The sequence below is a fragment of the Amphiura filiformis genome, chromosome 12 (genome assembly GCF_039555335.1).
Source record: "Amphiura filiformis chromosome 12, Afil_fr2py, whole genome shotgun sequence".
Taxonomy (NCBI): domain Eukaryota; kingdom Metazoa; phylum Echinodermata; class Ophiuroidea; order Amphilepidida; family Amphiuridae; genus Amphiura; species Amphiura filiformis.
In genome coordinates, this window is record NC_092639.1 from 1001626 (window position 1) to 1020022 (window position 18397).

General features: G+C 37.3%; 1 protein-coding gene across 1 annotated transcript; it reads right to left on the reverse strand.

The window, feature by feature from the left end:
• Positions 1–11200: 11200 nt before the first annotated feature.
• LOC140165553 (monocarboxylate transporter 2-like) lies at positions 11201–17872 on the reverse strand. Its single transcript, XM_072188840.1, has 3 exons — positions 17680–17872; positions 14378–14518; positions 11201–12057 (listed from the first exon to the last, which is right to left on the reverse strand). The coding sequence occupies exons 1-3, from the start codon at positions 17870–17872 to the stop codon at positions 11201–11203; spliced, it is 1191 nt and encodes a 396-aa protein (XP_072044941.1).
• Positions 17873–18397: the final 525 nt, after the last annotated feature.

The following is an 18397-nucleotide window of genomic DNA, read 5'->3' on the forward strand; positions in this document are numbered from 1 at the left end:
GCACTCGGCCGTTGTTTCGGGATGCCTGACCAGAATGCAATTCACGCGTACCAGTGTATTGGCTTGCTAATATGCTAATTATTCACATTTATGCGGAAATTGTTCCCGTTTTCTCACATAGATGGATAAAGGGGACAATATTTGACATTGTTTGACAAGTTTGACAAGTTTGAAGAGAATCCATATCCTAAACCGATAGGGTTACCCCCTTTAAAGCTATAAGCTGAAGCGTAGTTTAGTGTCCTAAATGTAATATTTAATAAAGTGACACAAATGCTACAGCCAATAATTTTTTTTTTACAATAAGCAAACCTCGTTTCATTTCACCCTGTAGGCCTATTTCATAGTATACAAATATTGACTGCTATGAGGGGCATGGTTAAAATTATAGGCCCAAGGTGATCTCAAAACCATGACTATGCCCCGAGGCGTAGCCGAGGGGCATAGTCATGGTTTTCAGATCACCGCGGGCCTATAATTTTAACCATGCCCCGAATAAAAAGCAGTCAATATTTGTTTTATATACCAAATCTTAAGATTCTTGTCATCTGTTTGGTTAAAAGCATCGATTTTGGGAAGAGAAATTAATAGTTTCAATGCGAACGGCACACAGATTACAATCTGCGATTTCTGCGTAATTATAACGCGTGAAAACATTAACGCGTGCGTAATATCATTTTACGCTGGGAAAAACGCGCAGTTTGATCGTGACGCACGTGACCGGTCCATAGTTCATTTCCATGGACCGGTCCATAGTTCATTTTGCGGGCATAGTTAATTCAATGACTACACTTTCAACCAATCAGATGACAGGAATCTATATATGAGGTATATAATTAAAATTATTGACAGCAATCGCTAATTCTTAAATTCATACGTAATTCTTTGCTCGGACCTGTAGCTCTAACTATGGAAGCTTGAAAGAGCCACCAAGAAATCGAGATAATTATCTTGGTATTAGTCGACACAATCTCGGGGAGCTTTTAAGCTTCCATCTAACTACAAATCAGTTCTTCACCAATTTTTACTTTCATTTTCAATTATGGCCTAACGCAATCTGACAATTCTCTTGATTTTCAGAATATCATATGCCTAAGGTTATCAGTTCATTAAAATCATGATGTACTGTCATTATAATTTTGACGGCGGGAGCGCAGAACAGAGAAAAGGGATTTGTGTATCAGGGCCCTCGAATTACGAATTGGGCCTCAAACAGAATTGATATCCTATAGTATTTCAACCCATGGAAAGTCCGTCTGTAAAACCTTCAAAATAATTATAGTTTCCGGGTATAACTCTACAAACCACTCAACTGGATTCGCGCTTTTGAGAGGCTGCGGCATCGCACCTTATCATAGGTGCATCTTCATAGTTTCTCAATGTTTAATAGCATCTTTATAAGAAGTCATTTTGATCAATTTCTAGAAATTAAAACCGGTATACAAGCTATAAAGAACACTCTCCGAGGTGTTGCGCCCCTTCTAAAAAGACAATTTAATAGAAAAAATAAAATAAAATAATAACCGTTTACCCGCATATTTAAAACAAAATAAAGAGTTTGGTTCCATGCTATCACCAAATACAAATTGAAAAAGGCAATTTAAAAGAGAAAATAAGATAGTATCCATTTTACCCTCATATTTCAGACAAAATAATGAGTTTGGTTCCATGCTAATACCTAATATATAAATTGAAAATTGTAAACTGAAACTTTTGACTACTGGTTCAAAGCAAAACAAGTTTTGTGATATTAGGCACTCAGAATGGTAACTCCAGATGCATTGGTAAAAGTAAGATACAAACCATATTATTCGAAGTAATTCAAGAGTCGTTATTGACGAAAACTTAACATGTAAAAACCGCATTAATATCATGATAAAAAAGGAAAAGCTGATAGTAAATAAATTTAAGCACGTCGTACCTGATCAGATATTGTATACTTTGTATTGTAATACAATTGTTGTGAAAGTTACAGCCCATAAGGATTCCTTACTATATGGTTTATTGTACTGTCCTAAAAACAAATTTTTTTTTTAGCTGATTTAGATATCTGAAAATGTCTCTGAAGGTGGGACTTAACTGTTTGGCATGTACATGTATGGTAAAATAGACAGAACCCCCAAGGCTCGGTATTAGGACCTCTTTTAATTAATTTGTTCGTCTTGAATTTGCCAAACTATGTACAATCATCTCTTCCACAGTATGCGGATGATACCGTTCTTTTATAGGCCTATCTGCTCGTACAATGACATCGACATCATGCAGGGTGATCTTGATGATATTATTTATTAGTGTCAAATTAATCAAATGTCTTTGAATCCTGATAAATGCAATGCGTCTAAGTAGGAGAGTTGGTGCTACACATTGTAATCACTCTTATAATATTATCAAATCGCCATTGGATATAGTGCAAAGTCATAAATATGTGGGTATTATCATCTCTTCAAACCTGAAATGGGGGGACCACAATCATAGTTAACTCAGATAAATACAGATATTGATTTTTATACGCCAGGTTATTTGTTTAATATTCAACGATACAAAAAACAGTAGGCCTACCAACACCCCTCCCCCCTACATATTTACATATCATTTGAATCGTCTAGCATTTACAATAAGAACAAATTATTTAGTTGAAAAGTCCCTTCCAAACCTGCCATTTATTTTAATAAATTCGGTATTTTTGATCTTTTAAAAGATTTGAAAATGATAGGAATACCGAGTTTTTGTAAATACCAGGTTTCGAGCTGATAAAAGATGAATGATCGTTTCGGGTACCTCATTGCACAAAGTACATATATTATCATTTCTTTTGCCAATTTTAAACATGAATGTATTTGTGGTAAGAACCCACGTAATTTCGTGTCTATTGTTCATTTAAATGGCAACAAAGAGTATATCTTCAATTCATCATCTGAAAAGCTACTATTCAATTTTACTTCACATTTTTTGCTTTGCTTTTGGTATCTTCGTGGACATTAGCTGTGTACCAATTATTGGGTTGTGACATGTAGTCCAGGAAGCTGTTCCACGTCAGTGCATTTTGCTTTTGTGGCAGTTAGGCAACTGCCTGGTTAGCACTGACATGGGTTTAGCATAGAGTATAGAAGTAATCCTGTGTGTCAGCATCACCCAAAACATTTTCTTTAAATTCCTACGATCGTAGTTCCTAATCTTAATTACATCATTTAAATGAAAATCCACGTAAACTATTCCCGTGTGAGAAGTTACTAATAAACTTTCATGCTACACACGAAAAGGTGCATGTAAAATAAAAGGATGTTGATATACCTGGAAGTGTTTGATATTATTTTTGTAAACTACGTTATTCATTATGTACACGTGGCAAGACAGGAGATTCAAAGTGAAACGTGTAACTTCCTTAGCGTTTCTGTACAGATATGTGCCTATGCCATATACAAAATCAGTTGGGTCACTTACAGATGAACAATTCATTTTGAATATAATTGCTGGTTCGATGTAATTGAAATTGTTCTGTTTTGCATAAATTAAATTTAAAAATTATTTTCTTGAAATGTATTACCATGCATATACCACGTTAGTGTTGTATTGTTCCGTTGTTCTTTTCAAAATGCACTGCATTCTGTGCATTTTGTCATCATCATCATCGGTCGGCTGCGAAACAGGCGACTACAAACTTTGTATAACTACTGCGATCTTGGGTTCACTTAGAATTGGGTCACTTGCAGATGAACAATTCATTTTGAATATTTTTGCTGGTTATAAATTGAAATTGTGCTGTTTTGAATAAATTAAATTTAACTTGAAATTTTTACCATGCATATAGAAAATGAGTTGGGTCACTTAGAATTGGGTCACTTGCAGATGAACAATTCATTTTAAATATTTTTGCAGGATATAATTAAAATTGTTCTGTTTTGCATAAATTAAATTAAATTTGTTATTTTTACCATGCATATACAAAATGAGTTGGGTCACGTAAATGGGTCATTTACATAATAGAAGAATTCATTTTAGATATTTTACTAGCTCTATGTAATTGAGATTTTTCTGTTTTGCATAATTGAGTATCTTTTTTACCATGCATACGCCAGGTATGTGTTGTATTGTTCAGTTGTGTTTTTCAAAATGCACTGCATTCTGTTCATTATGTCATCATCATCATCAGTTGGCTGCGAAACAGGCGACTACAAACTACTGCGATCTTACGCTAGCGAAGTAATTTGTTTGGCTCCAGCACCCAGGCGCGGATTCAGGGGGGGCAGCCCCTCCCCCTCCCCAAAAAAAGAGGAAAGGAGAGAAGAGAAGAGAAAGAAAGAAAAAGGAGAAAAAAAGAGAAAAGGAGAAGGGGAAAAGGTTTAATTACACGTATAGTAGGCCCATGCCTAAATCGCAGTCGGGTCAATCTATATAGGTATGTGATTATTTTGCTTGAAGGCAGGTCCTCTGCCCCAAAAGCATGTGAAAATTACGGCGGACCCGCCGATATGCAGGGCCCATCACATTTTGTCACCAAAGTCAGTAGGTTAAGACGGACTCCGTGCTACTACTTCAATTACTGACTTCAACATCGATCCATGCATGCTTTAATTGCGAATCTCAAGTCTTAGGTCTTTAAAGGAGTATTTCGTGATCCTAGCATCCTCTTTTTATGACATTTTTCAGTAGATATCCACGAAAAAAGCTTATTCCCAAAATTTCAGTTGTTTCCGATTTTGCGTTTGCGAATGATTATGAATGATTATGTGTATTACACTGCTCCATAGACCATGTGTTGTAATTTCGTTCTGGTGCACCAGAACGAAATTCAAATTTCACGATATCTTTGCTAAACGAAAAAATCTGCAAGAATTTTTTTGTATATAAACATTATGTAGCCATAGGTTTCCAGTGATATAAAAATCTCAACTTTTTTTGAGAAAAGTGGTGGGGATGAGGCTGTGGATCACGAAATGCCCCTTTAAGTGTCAGTGTAACATTTAAAATTTTACAAATTGAGTTCAAGCAATGATATATAGTGTCAAAATCATGCACCAAATGGCTTCAATTGACCTTCATTTTGAAAAATTTCCAAACATCTGAGGGGGACCATCCCCCACAGACACCCCCTGCGTATACAAACAAGTGCCCGTTTTCGTGTCTGTATTTAACACCCACCACTTGATGTTTAAACAAATAGTTCATACAATAACAGTGAAAAAAGTGGCTTCAATTGGCCTGTCATTTTGCCAATTTGATATTTTCGGCTTTTTCAAACTCAAATTTTACACAACTGCCAAAATGGTCCACCAAATGGCTTCAATTAGGTCTTCATTTTGCAAATGTTTCTCACTTCTGAGGGGCGCACATCCGCCCGCAGACATCTCTGCGTCGCGCAAGCAAGTTTGGGATGAAGCGCTTCGCGGCCATTACTTACATTTTATTTTTATTCGAAAATTGGCCCCCCCCCCGCGTGGCAACTTTACGTTTACATGCAAAGCAATACCGGATAATTGATATAAAGGTCAAAACTTGTCCACGAATGGCTTCAATTGGGCCTTTTCAAACTTAACATTTTACACAATAATAGTGCAAAAATAGTCCACCAAATGGCTTCAATTAGGTCTTCATTTTGCAAAATTTTCTCACTTCAGAGGGGGTACATCCCCCTCAAACACCCCTTGCGCAACTTTATGGATAGGTATACATAATTATAAAACAATTATTCAGACAATAAAAGTCAACACTTGTCCACACATGGCTTGAATTGGGCTGTCTTTTCACAAATTTTAGGCTTTTTCAAACTTTTACACAATAATAGTAACAAAATGGCCAACCAAATGGCTTCAATTGGGTCTTCATTTTCCAAAAGTTTCTAACTTCTGAGGGTCGCACATCCGCCCGCAGACACCCCCCTGCGTCGCGCAAGCGCTCCGGGATGGCCGCTTCGCGGCCATTACTTACATTTTTTTTTATTCGAAAATTGCCCCCCCACATCGTCATCATCCCTATATCTTCGTGTCAAAAATTGCCGTGATAGTACAGCGAATCCTCTCGTTTTTTCAACAGCTACGCATGGCGATTTTGTTCGAGATAGGCCGAGCGACTCAGGCTAAGCATACCATGACTATCATATGAGGTACCACAAGAGTTTCTATATTCTACACATTATTACGATTTGTGCATGCTCTAGTACCCCATATGATGTTTCTATTGCAAGAAAAATCGATTTGTTTTCAGGTAAAACCAGGGTTTTGTTTCCAGTACACTCACTCGAAAAGCAATACACTAATTAGCGGGGCCTTGCATCTTGCTGTGGATATCTTGTACTGCATTTTATAAGTAAAGATTTTGAAATCCAAAGTAAAAATTGTGATATATTTAATTTTGAGAATTACAATTATACTTTATAGGTATAAAGGAACACGTTTAGCCCATTCAGTTAAGTTCCAGGTGCAAGTCCTATAACACAATGCATATCATATGTAAACTTTCTTTATCTGTGTCAATAATAGAATATTGATTTCAACGGAGTATTGAGCTGTATGGAAAAAATGTTTATAATCAAGGGTGTTAACACTGTGCCCCCCCTTTGATTGCTCTGGATCCGCCACTGCCAGCACCACTTCAGTATCTCTTCGGAGCCTGAGGTACTGAACATACTGCAACTACAGCGTGTGTGGTCGGCATGGTTTTCTCCTCCCATGCGGCTGAATATAAAGAGCACATTCTTTTACATGCTCATCACCTGTCATTTCCAGAAAATAGAGGAGTAACTTTTTAATCAAAGAAATGTCTGGATTTCTGAAAACGACTGGAATTCCAGTTGCCAATGTCACTTGAAAAAGCTTGGAAATCCAATTAAATGAAGGAAAAATCACGGAAATATCCAAAATGAGCTCTCAAATTGAGGATTTCTGATTTGGAACTATTTTTCTGCTGGATTTGTTTCGCCTTTAGACAGTGGCGTGCGCAAAGGGGGGGGGGGACAGGGGGCACATGCACCCCCTCCCCACTTTTGTTGGTAATTCGGGAGAAACCGCTAAAACCGAACTTTACACACCTAAATCAGACTTCATTCGTGGGCACTGAACAACCTGCCGCCAATGCCTTTGGACACGTCTGAATTTCCAACAATCACGACTGGGCAAAAAGTCCGGAAATCCGAACTCCTCTATAGGGGGTGTGTGCATCTATTTTCTAGAATAGCCCAATTGTTCATTAGCATGTGTCTAATTCTTATGTAAATAACGTATTGTTATTAAAATGATGTCCTGACCTTGCAACAGGGCGCTAATAATGTCTACAGACAGAGCTTGACTGAAGTTGACTCGAATTCAAAGTTGGGTCAGAACATCTTCTCTGGTTGGTCTGAGAATGTTTTTAACAGATTACTAGAGTAGGACAAAGTACACTGACCAATATGCCTTTTGTTTGAAGCAAATCGGACATACGGTTTTCATAATATATCAATTTATATTTTGTTTGTATCTTATTGTTATTATCAAGAGTCAATGTAGTTAATGAGTTACTATGACTGAAAAGGTTCATTAGTATGTAATTTGGGCCAAAGTTTTGCTAAAAATCAATGTATATTAAATGTTCAGGGAACTTTTATTTTGCAAACTTTTGCCTTGACACTTTGTCAAACTGCTTCTAATATGTTCTAATATATTATATAGTGAAGCCGCCGTCTACTTTGAATATTTGCGTAATTGATGATTTTGCATAAATGCTAATTAATGATGCAAATTAGAGCGGCTAGCTAAATAATTTGTAAGTCAGCAGGAACACTTTGACCAAGTTTGAAGCCAATATAGAAGTAGATGGCTCTTGTGAAGACCACAGCAGCGCAATCCTGCTCCATCTGACCCAGAGAGAGAGAGAGAGAAGCCAATATTCTGTTAGGGGGCTGTCATTTTCTTCGGAAGGGGGAGGACATGAATATACTGGGGGGCTTCATAAACTTGTGATTTTGTGATTGAAAATGGCAATTTTTAGACCAAATATAGGGGGTTATGATTTTTAACACCCAAAATAGGGGGGTTATAGAATTATTAAGGGCTGGTGACTCAAAATTTTCGCACGCTGCGCGCGCATTCTTTTAATTTAACAATCAAAATGTTCGCACAATCTTTCGTTATACGATGCAAAAATTTTTCTTCTTTACAGACACGATCAAAATTGTAACGCACTCCGCACACTTTCTTCGCTCTAATGTTTTGGTGCGCTCCTTGCCTTTGTTCCGGCAATGAATAATTTGTCTTGAGTCTGTGTAGGCGGAATGACATTTTCCAGTAGATATCCACGAAAAAAGCGTATTCCCAAAATTTCAGTTGATTCCGATTTTGCGTTTGTGAGTTATGCATGATTAAGTGTTACACTGCCTCCATAGACAATGTGTTGTAATTTCGTTCTGGTATACCAGAACGAAATTCAAACTTCACGATATCTTTGCTAAACGAATTAATCTGCAAGAATGTTTTTGTACATAAACATTATGTAACCAGAGGTTTTCAGTGATATAAAAGTGGGGGATGATGCTGTGGATCACGAAATGCCCTTTTAAAAAAAATGTTATGAACATTTATGTATTGCTTTTTTAAACAAAATATTGGTAAAAATTATTAATGAGTACTTTGAAGTCATATTAGCTCATTAACTATTGTTTATTGATAAAAACAATACAATAAAAAGAAATTTAAAATGTTAGTATTATAAAAACCGTATGTCCGATTAGCCTCAAATATACTAGTATATAAGGCATGTTGATCGGTGTTCTTTGCCCTACTCAATTAATCTGCTTAAAACATGAATAGAACACTTGCAAAAGGCCTCAAATGCGCAATTAAATAGCTGTTGACAAAAATGGTTAAAATAAATGTAATCGTTCAATGTATTGTGTGTAAACTTCAAGTTTGTTCGTGACTTTTTAGCATTTAAAGAGCCGAGCTCGGTGGAATCTAGCTAAATCTAGTAATGTCAAATTCTGCTGCATCGCCCCGTCTGAATGATAGAATTCTATTAACAAAATATTGAATTCTAACAGATAGATGCTAGATGTACATGTAGTATAAAACCTATCCTTGAAAATATTCAATGAAATGTGTTCATTTTACTATGTTTGATATGTTTTCATGCATCAGTGATTCAGGAAATGCCACATGTCTTCTATTCCTAACGTCAACATTATCAGCGATGAAACGGCAGATAGTCCAATTAATGAATAATGGAAAGATCCAGATATATCATAAAGCCAACCTGAAAAAGACAGAAAAGTCTGAAAACTTGTAATTGTTAATTTACAGTTACTTTTGCACAGCCAGTATCGTTTCTTTCTTTCTGTCGATCCCTGCTGTCGCTATTATGCTTAATATCATACAAACTTTATTCTTTTCAAATCCTGGATCCGCCGCTGAAAATAATATCTTTTAGGATAGGATAGGATAGGATAGGAAGCTTTTGAGTTTCTTGTGGTCTGCATCAAATATCATAATGATATTTTAAACTAATAAACACATCTTCTTACCTTCCTCAATTAGGCTGTCTTAAATAAATTTGGTGTCGGAAAAATAAGTACCAAAGTTTTCTTGGTACCGTTGGAATCGGTATATGGTGTACCTTTTCCATATATAATGTGTCCAGTCCCAGTCGTTGAGGGTTTGGGTAAAAGTTCATCAACCTTTACACAGGGTAAAATTTCAAACTTGCTCAAATTGATTTTAAAAGCATTCCAAATTGGAGGAACCAATTTATTCCTCCAGTCTTAAGGATTGAGAAAATGTATAGTTTGTATAGTACTTAAACGTTTCTCCGTAAATAATGCCTCCAATCCCAAACGTTGGCGGGTTTTGAGTAAAAGTTCCTCAAATTTTACACAGGGTCAAATTTAAACTTGTTCAAATTGTATTACAAAGCATGCCAATGTATGCCTCTAGTCATAAGGATTTAGAATGTATAGTTTGACCTCTAGAATGTACTGTTCTATCAAAAGATCAAAGGTCAAAGGGGTCAAAAATATAAAAATACTCTTATTTTAACAAGAGAGGTGTCAAAATGCGCATTTTGATATGACAAATCAAATAATGTTTCATTACCTAGGTAACATCATGGATTATGCAACCCTATCTTTATTTGAATTGTAATATCAAAACGAACAATTTGACACCTCTTTTTTATACTTTTGACCCAGCCTCTAGCAAACATTGACCATTGACCTTCAGAAATAACTCAAACACGGAACAATCTATATTGGTCCAATTGTGCATTTTCTAAATCCTTATGACTCGAGAAATACATTGGTATATGCTTTTAAACACAATTTGAGGAAGTTTTAAGTTTGACCTTATAGTAGGACATATTTGGACCTCCAGTGACCATCATTTCTGAACAGCAATTTTTGATGGATTATTGTACTTTGGGGTATTTTAAACAAAATAAGCTTCTATGTCCCTCACCAAAGTGTGGGCATTAGCTGGGAGAGGCCAAAATCCAAAATGGCCGCCGGCGGCCATTTTGAAAAAGTGAATTTTCGGTATCTTCTGAACGCTTTGGTCGTTTGAAGTCATTAAGGTGTCATTTTCGACTAATTTTGTGGTGAGAAATCCATTAAAGGCATTATTTTACCCATTTTTGGCCATCTTCGTCATCAAATCCAAGATGGCCGCCTTTGGCTGTACTAGAAATACATTAAATTTTACAGAACATTGAGAAACAACTCATAAAAATGTATTACAAGTGCACTTAATTCATCGTTTGTATTATAAAATGAACACCGATTCAATGTTTGTAACATTTATTCACAAATGAGATCGTCTGCTACTGAAAACAATCCAAAATGGATGTAAAGTTAAACCATTTTACTAAAAACCCACCACCATTTGGGACTGGAGGCATTGTACAAGGAGAAAATGTATACCGATTTCAACGGTCCAAGAAACCTTTGGTCCTTTTTTTCGACATGTGTCTGAGAATTTGTCATTAACTCTCTTCACGCGGGTGTCGACTGCAGACGACAAGTTTCAAAAATATTTTAGAAATTCAAGAATTTCAGAAATGTAAATTTTCATGACCATATTTGGAATCAGCATGAAAAATGCATTAAAATGAGTACAAACAAGCCTAGTATTGATTCAGTAGTTATTAAGATAGCTCTTGATATTATAAAAAAACATTTCAAAACTTTAACTTTTTCCATTGAGGCGCATGGATAGCACGCAGAGCATTAAGACAGCGTAAATTATTCCTCAATAATTTTAAATAGTAAAACTTGACCATCTTTGTACTTGCCACTTATGTAACCACAGGATAAATAGCCAATGCCCTTGAAAATACTCGCCCACGCAACTGCTTTTATTGCGTCTTCCTTTCCAGCAGTTGCGTACACACCGATGAAAACTTGCGATCCTATAATACCATCTGCAGCACCAAGTGTAAAGCTTGCTAAACATAATGTTAGAAACGAGTTTGCAAAATACATTCCTGTGTAAGATGTGACTGCCAGTATAGAACCAACATAGAAGAGATGTCGGTAAGATGTTTTACCTTGAAATATTGCCATAGTGATTCTGATGAGAAGGATTCCCAGGCCACTTATTGTGGCTACTGTAGCAGCATCGTATGGAGAAAGCCCTTTACTTTGGGCAATAGAAACTAGGTATACCACTAACCCATTGAATATATAACCATTTACAACGCTCATCAAAAGAACTATCAAAAAAGCCCCATTGGTAAGTAAAGATTTGTTGAAAGTGTCAGATAAACAGGTTTTCACAAACCCATCATTACTACTATCGTTGTCAGACTCTGTATCTGAGGAGTCATCAATACATTCGTAGGACATATCATCTTGATTAGGTTGCTCTAATGGTGGTCTGAGGAGGGCAGCAGCTACTACATAATGAAACTTTAACGCACCAAGTAAGAGCATCGCACCTCGCCATCCATAGGTGTCAATGAAAAGTTGTGTCATTGGTGCAAAAGACAAAACAGCAAGAGGTAACCCTGTTTTGACGATGTTGACGACGATAGTGTAATGCTTGGTAAAATAGGCTGGGATTAAACCAATTGCAATTACGTCTCCCATGCTAGTAAAACCTGAAATGAAGAAATAGTGTATTCATTACCATTGTTCCATGTAAGTTAAACACCACTAATTATAAATGAGCAGTGCATGCAAAAAATGACTATTTTCTTGAAGACAATCTGAAAAAGGTGCTTTAAAATCATTAAAATATACCAAGTTACGAGGGTCTTTCAAAAAAGGTCTGCCTCCAACCCCAGCTTGTGGAATTAGTAATTTGTAATGTGTTTTTCCATTTGTTGTATGTGAAGTAAAAATCAGGATTTAGTTCCTCAGAAATAGAGCAAATCTGTACTTATCTGTGATATTGATATTATTATGTAAAATGATAAAAAGAAAAAGCAGCTTCACTCCAACAAAAACAGTTGATTGTTAGCAAAGGAAAATTTAATATTTTTTCTAAAAAAGACATTTTATGCAGAAATTATATGTAGAGGGATAAATGGAAGATTAAATAGTATGAGGCATTTGGTCAAAATTCTCTAGTTGATAACTTAATCAACATCTTGTCCTCCTATAACTGAAAAATCACTGGCGTGTGACCATTGAGAAGGATTTGGTGGCTACTTTTGTGAACCAAGTGCAAAATGCAGTTGCACGAAGTCAATTGAAATCAAAACAATATAAAAATCACAAAAAAGTCTCCCCACATTCTTTACTGTTTACAGTTATTGACAGTTTTATTTTTAGTCTTCCACATGGCCACCATTCCTCTGTATGTAGATTTCGGCTCTTCTCAACATGGCGTTCACATCACGTCTAATGAGAGGTCTGTCCTGCCTGAGAATGTCAACTTTTGCAAATATGCGCCATTGAAGTTCATCAAGGTCTGCAGGAGGACTTGTGAAAACATTTAATGCAAACCTTGCTTCATCGCAAATGATTAAATCTTCCTGAAAACATAGAGGACGGGCAAGAAGCCACTGACAGAAGACAGTGCGACGTTGGTAATTTGCTTGCTGAAGTTGATGTATAGGGAATAGGGATGAAATCACACGTCTAAACGAGTTATTTTGCTAAAAGTTGCTGATGGTATTCCAAGTCCATTTCGACGGCAGTTAATTTGACCTCCTGCTTATCCCGCCTGCAGAGTGTTACGGACTGCTTGGATATTAGCAGCAGATCTTCTAGTTCGGGGTGACCACATATTGCGAATCGTTCCAATTATCTGAAACTGGGACGTGCATTTGGGTACTGCGGTGACGGAATCTTCAAAGCACTTCTGCTGGACTTTGGGTGCGATGGTACCCCGGGGATGGTACTCTGCAACAAGGAAGACCCTAATGTGGAGTATTCATTTTAATGTTGCTATTCTCCTTGTCAAGTAAAACCAAGCAAATGTAAGCATATAGTTGCCCGGATCTACCAAAAGTTATGTAACTCACACGTGCACATGTTTGGAACACTAACAATGATCTGCACACCTGCATGGTCTCTTGGTTGCACAACAATAGCATGTACCAGGCATTGAAACCCAATTGACTTCGCGCAACTGCTTTTTATACTCGGTTCACAAAAGTATCCACCTTATCAATGGTCACACGCCAGTGATTTTTCAGCTGTAGGAGGAAAAAATGTTGATTAAGTTATCAATTAGAAAAGTTCGACCAAAGACCTCATACTTTTTAATATTGTTCAAACTATATTCTTTATTGAACCCCAAGAAAAATTTTTTAACTTTCAGCTCTGAGACAGAACTTGAAATTCATTTCATATTAGTGGTCACAAGCACTTTATCGTGCTCTGAAAGACCATCAGACATAACATAAAAATTTGGAAGCTGGTAAAAGAAGTTAAAATGCATTTTAATTACTGGTCATCTTGATGTTTGGTTAATACACATTTAATGTTGTTTTAGTTATAATCTGTTAGCATTAGGCCCAAACAACATGTTTGTTTCCTGTATCACGTCTAAATTGTCAAATGCGAAATGCGTTTTTTAAATCCATGTCTTAAAATGAAAACAAAAAAACCTTTTTTTTTGTTGCAAATTAAAATGGGAATTTAGAGTGGGTCTCTCCGACACAAACAATAAAGATCATATTTCTTCATATTTATGATTCCCTTTCAACCTGCCGATTAAAAAAGTATTTACAAAATGCGTGATGTTTTCTCCAGTAGTTTTTCACTATATGCTCGTTTGTTGTTGTGTTACGTGTATATATTTACTCCAGTCTTCTAATTCTAATTCAGCTCCCAAAAAAAATACGTGAAAACCTCCCTAAACGTTAATATCAGATTCCTTAAGTTCAGCAAACATTCTTAAACACGACTTTAGTTTCATAAGAGTTTATAAATAATATTAAGTATCGTATTAATTTGAAAAGAAATTACCTGTTAGGAACATGGCAAGTACTAAGACATGTATATTAGGAGCTAAAGAACCGAGAAGCAACCCGGCTGCAGACAGGACACCACAAGTCATTATTATAGTGCGAGCTTTGAAGATCCTACTCAGAGGTTGTGCAGTAAGTCCTGAAAACCATACACAATTAGGGAAGTAAATATTATAATGATATACAAGAGTGAGTAAATTTAATTAAGGGGGGAGGGCGGGTTAGTGTAGTGGTCTTCTCACTCGCTTCTCACCACTGTGGTCGGGATTTAATTCCACGCGGTGCCACATGTGAGTTTGATTGCCGATCCATGCTCGTCCTTGCAGGTTTTTCTCCGGGTGCTCCGGTTTTCCTCCTGCATCTACGATCGGACCTCCTCCAATATCCCTGTCCCGTCATCTTAATACTAATTATAGAGAGTTTGTCCGTCTGTCCGCGAGCTATCGCGTGCGCGCGGAGCTATCGCGTGCTCGCAGAGCGCGTACGCGGAGTATCAACGGGCGTGTGCGCGGAGTACCGACGGGCGCAGTGCGGGTATCACAAAGCATTACAGTGTGCATGTGACTAATTTACAGGTGCATCTCATTGGACCAGAACCAGGTAAGGCCTATAGCCCATTATATTGATCACTATTAAAGATGCAGGCCTATATCATTGTAGTTTAAAAGGTCAGGGCGGGTATATGGGTAACGGGTGTTAGGTAATTAGAGATAGGCCTATAATGAGAACCACCCAACCCGAGAACCGCGAAATCTAGTATCCTATAAAGTTAGTAGCCTCTGAGTACTATTGGGCTTAGTCTGGCTTCGGCCGAATGTTATAAATTTAAAAAGAATATCCTATTAATATGATAAGATATTACCTGTCATATCAATTTGTAAGCGTTCTTTTAGCAAAGTCATAGTTCATTGAATTTACAACCGTATGACAAAATAGTAACTTTTTGCAGATTAAAAGAGAATTGGCCATTGCTCATTCTAGTGACGCTAGGACAATATTAGTGTGCTTTTTCATTTAATGACATAAAATTGGACCAATATTGTAAGGAACACTTGAGGTTTTGACTTTTAAAACCTACATTTTGGTCAAAAAATGTTCTTGGATAGGTAGTTTTCAACAGATTTACCACATTCGCCTTGCTATAACATTGAATTGCGTTACCTGTTGACCTAGTGACAAAAAGTGTTTTTGTTAGCTTTCGTTTGATAAAAAAAATGATTGGATGAAGGAAACACTTGAGGTTTCGACAAAAACCAATCAAAGCGGCCCATTTTTCAGCTAGAAACTCCACAGTTCTCACATTGCGTGTAGGGTAATCAAAGAAAGACATTCACTGCTTGTTGTTCTCTGCTTGGAAGCTCTTGGACGAAAATGTGTGCTCAGGTGTATCGAGGTGGAAACTGTGCGCATGATGGTTTATGGTCAGGGGCCACTCCGCCCCCTGACCACCCCCCCCCCCCCACCCGCTGGCTACGTTACTGGAGGAATCGCCCATTTTAATAGCGTGTTTTCCTCCGTGTTGCTGTATTACTTGACGGCATCGATTTTCCATAGTCTTGATGAGGCACAGTGGTGGCACGCCAGGAATATATATTTTTCGGTGGCATGGGAGGGGAGGCGAAGTGAATTTCGGGGTGGGGTTAGGTAGCAGCACATTGTATGTAAATAGCCGCCAAAAGAGGACAATTTTCGTAATTTTGGGCTTTTATTGGGGGCATCTAGGGCTAACAGTTCTGACTTGGGACCACGTACTGCTTCAGCTGATCCCACAGATACTTGACGGGATTCAGGTCTGGGGAGTTCCCCAGCCAAATCATACGCTCAAAGTCGTAATCCTCCAAGAAATTATTGCCAGACCATCCCCTGTGTCCCGGGATGTAAATAACATGTTAACTGGGCGGGCCTTTACCCAATTATTTCGCCCACCCAGTAAATTTAACTTGCCAACATGGGCTGAAGATAATTTAAGTGCGTTAAATTTTGACTTTATAAAATAATGAATTCCGGTAAAAGAAGGAAATGCGGCATCTCTGATACTGGAAATTATTGGGTGATACTTGTAAACATAGAAATTACTAGTAAATGGTCAAATACTGGTTTGGCAATACTTTATATTTTAGAAATATTGTTTTGTTCATTTTAGAAAATGCCACTCATTCAGAATTTATATTTCTTTAATCTGCGATTGACGTGTGTCTGTAACAGTAAAAGTCAAATCGTTATTTCACTATAATATCAAACAAAAATATTACACTTCACATCTAACTTTACTGTTTTATCCCAACCTAGGACTAGTGAGTGATAGTTAGTATAAGATTGTTAAATGAATATACTGTACTAATATTGGCATAAGATGCATTTAGGGGGAGGGTAAACTCCACTTATTGCATCAAAATGATCAAAGCCAAAGTCTACCCCAAAACAGGTCTACATTTCCCAAAATCCAAACGCCTGGATACCATTAATTACCGCTGTCCATCTAGTAAATTATTTCCCTACTTTGAGGGCAAAAATAAATTAAATTGCACACTCAGTAAATTAACCTTATTTTACCTCCCTGCCCTGTGTGGGCGCGCGCTGTAGCCCGAAAACAATTACCCACAGCCCCTAACGTAGGGAATCACATGGTGTCGCAAATACTTCATTATCAATAAAGGATACCTTGAATATGAACAACAGGAAAGAAAAAGAGCAAGGTACACCAACTTTATGTGGAGAAACAAGTAAAATACAGACTAGACCAGAGGATGATTTAAGGAAGCCCCATCATGCACTGTAAAAGTGTTATCACTAGAGTTTCAACTGCCACTTTACTTTTCCGAACCCATTGAACTCTGTGCAAAAGATGTTGTTTTAGAATTGCCCGTGTGTCATTATTACTTGGTCGATTTCAGATCTAAAGTGATGTATGCATGAAGGATAATTCACACCTTCTGTAGATAACATAAAATGTGAAATCGACCAACTTTTTGAAGGTGTTTTTATTGTAAATATATCTGTCCAAATTCAAATTTAACCATGTACGTGTGTATGCAGTGGGCGGGCAGTGGTGTCATGTTCACTCACACAGCTATGCTAACCGCACGACTTGCTGGGAAGTGCTTAAATCATCCTCCGAGACTAGACAGTATGCAGGAGGGACAGCAAATATAGGCATTAAAAGTAGGCTATCGAATTTTACCTACTTCTAATGCCTAGATATTTGCTGTCCCTCCTGCATACTGTCTAGTCTGTATATTACTTATTTCCCCACATCAAGTTGGTATACCTTCCTCTTTTTCTTTCCCATCGGTAACTTACCTACTAAATGCATGAACATTATTAAAGACGCAGCAGCCCCGATGGTACGTGCATCTGACTCAAACTGCTCCTTCAGGACAGGTAGGAGTACACCAATGGCTTTTATTATGGAATTTTGTAAAAACTCGACGGTCCAGATTGCTAACAATATCAACAATGGATGAGTTTCTTGATGATTGCTGCTAGAATCCATTGTTTTACATTGATCACAGATGCAGGGTGTTCTGTTGGGATAATGTTAAATAAATACAAGAAATAGGTCTCCCTGCACTATGTAAGCAGTTGCGGAGCCACGAAGGTACATGGAGGCAGATTTCCACAGTATTGGGTTTGCCTCCACCAGTTTTCAAAAACATAAACAATATGACACTTTTAGGCCAAAATCGCCAAATTATAGGAAAATTGTCGGATTTTCCGCCTGAATTTTGGAATTTCCTCCTGAAATTCTCTATCCCCTCCATATCCCCCCGACTAGGGAGCAGCGTGGCACACTGGTTAAGGTCTTTGCCTTTGGTGCGAGAGGTCCCGGTTCAATTCCCCGCAGGACCAAAAGAAATCTTCGCTCTCCCCGTGGTTCATATGGTAATGGCGGGGCGCGAATTTTTTTTCCGTAGTTAACATTTGAATAGGAGAAACTTATAATACATAATGTATAGTATTACATGTATTATGAGGCTAGATTCCACATGCCATTATTACTAAGTTTTTCTTCTTACTT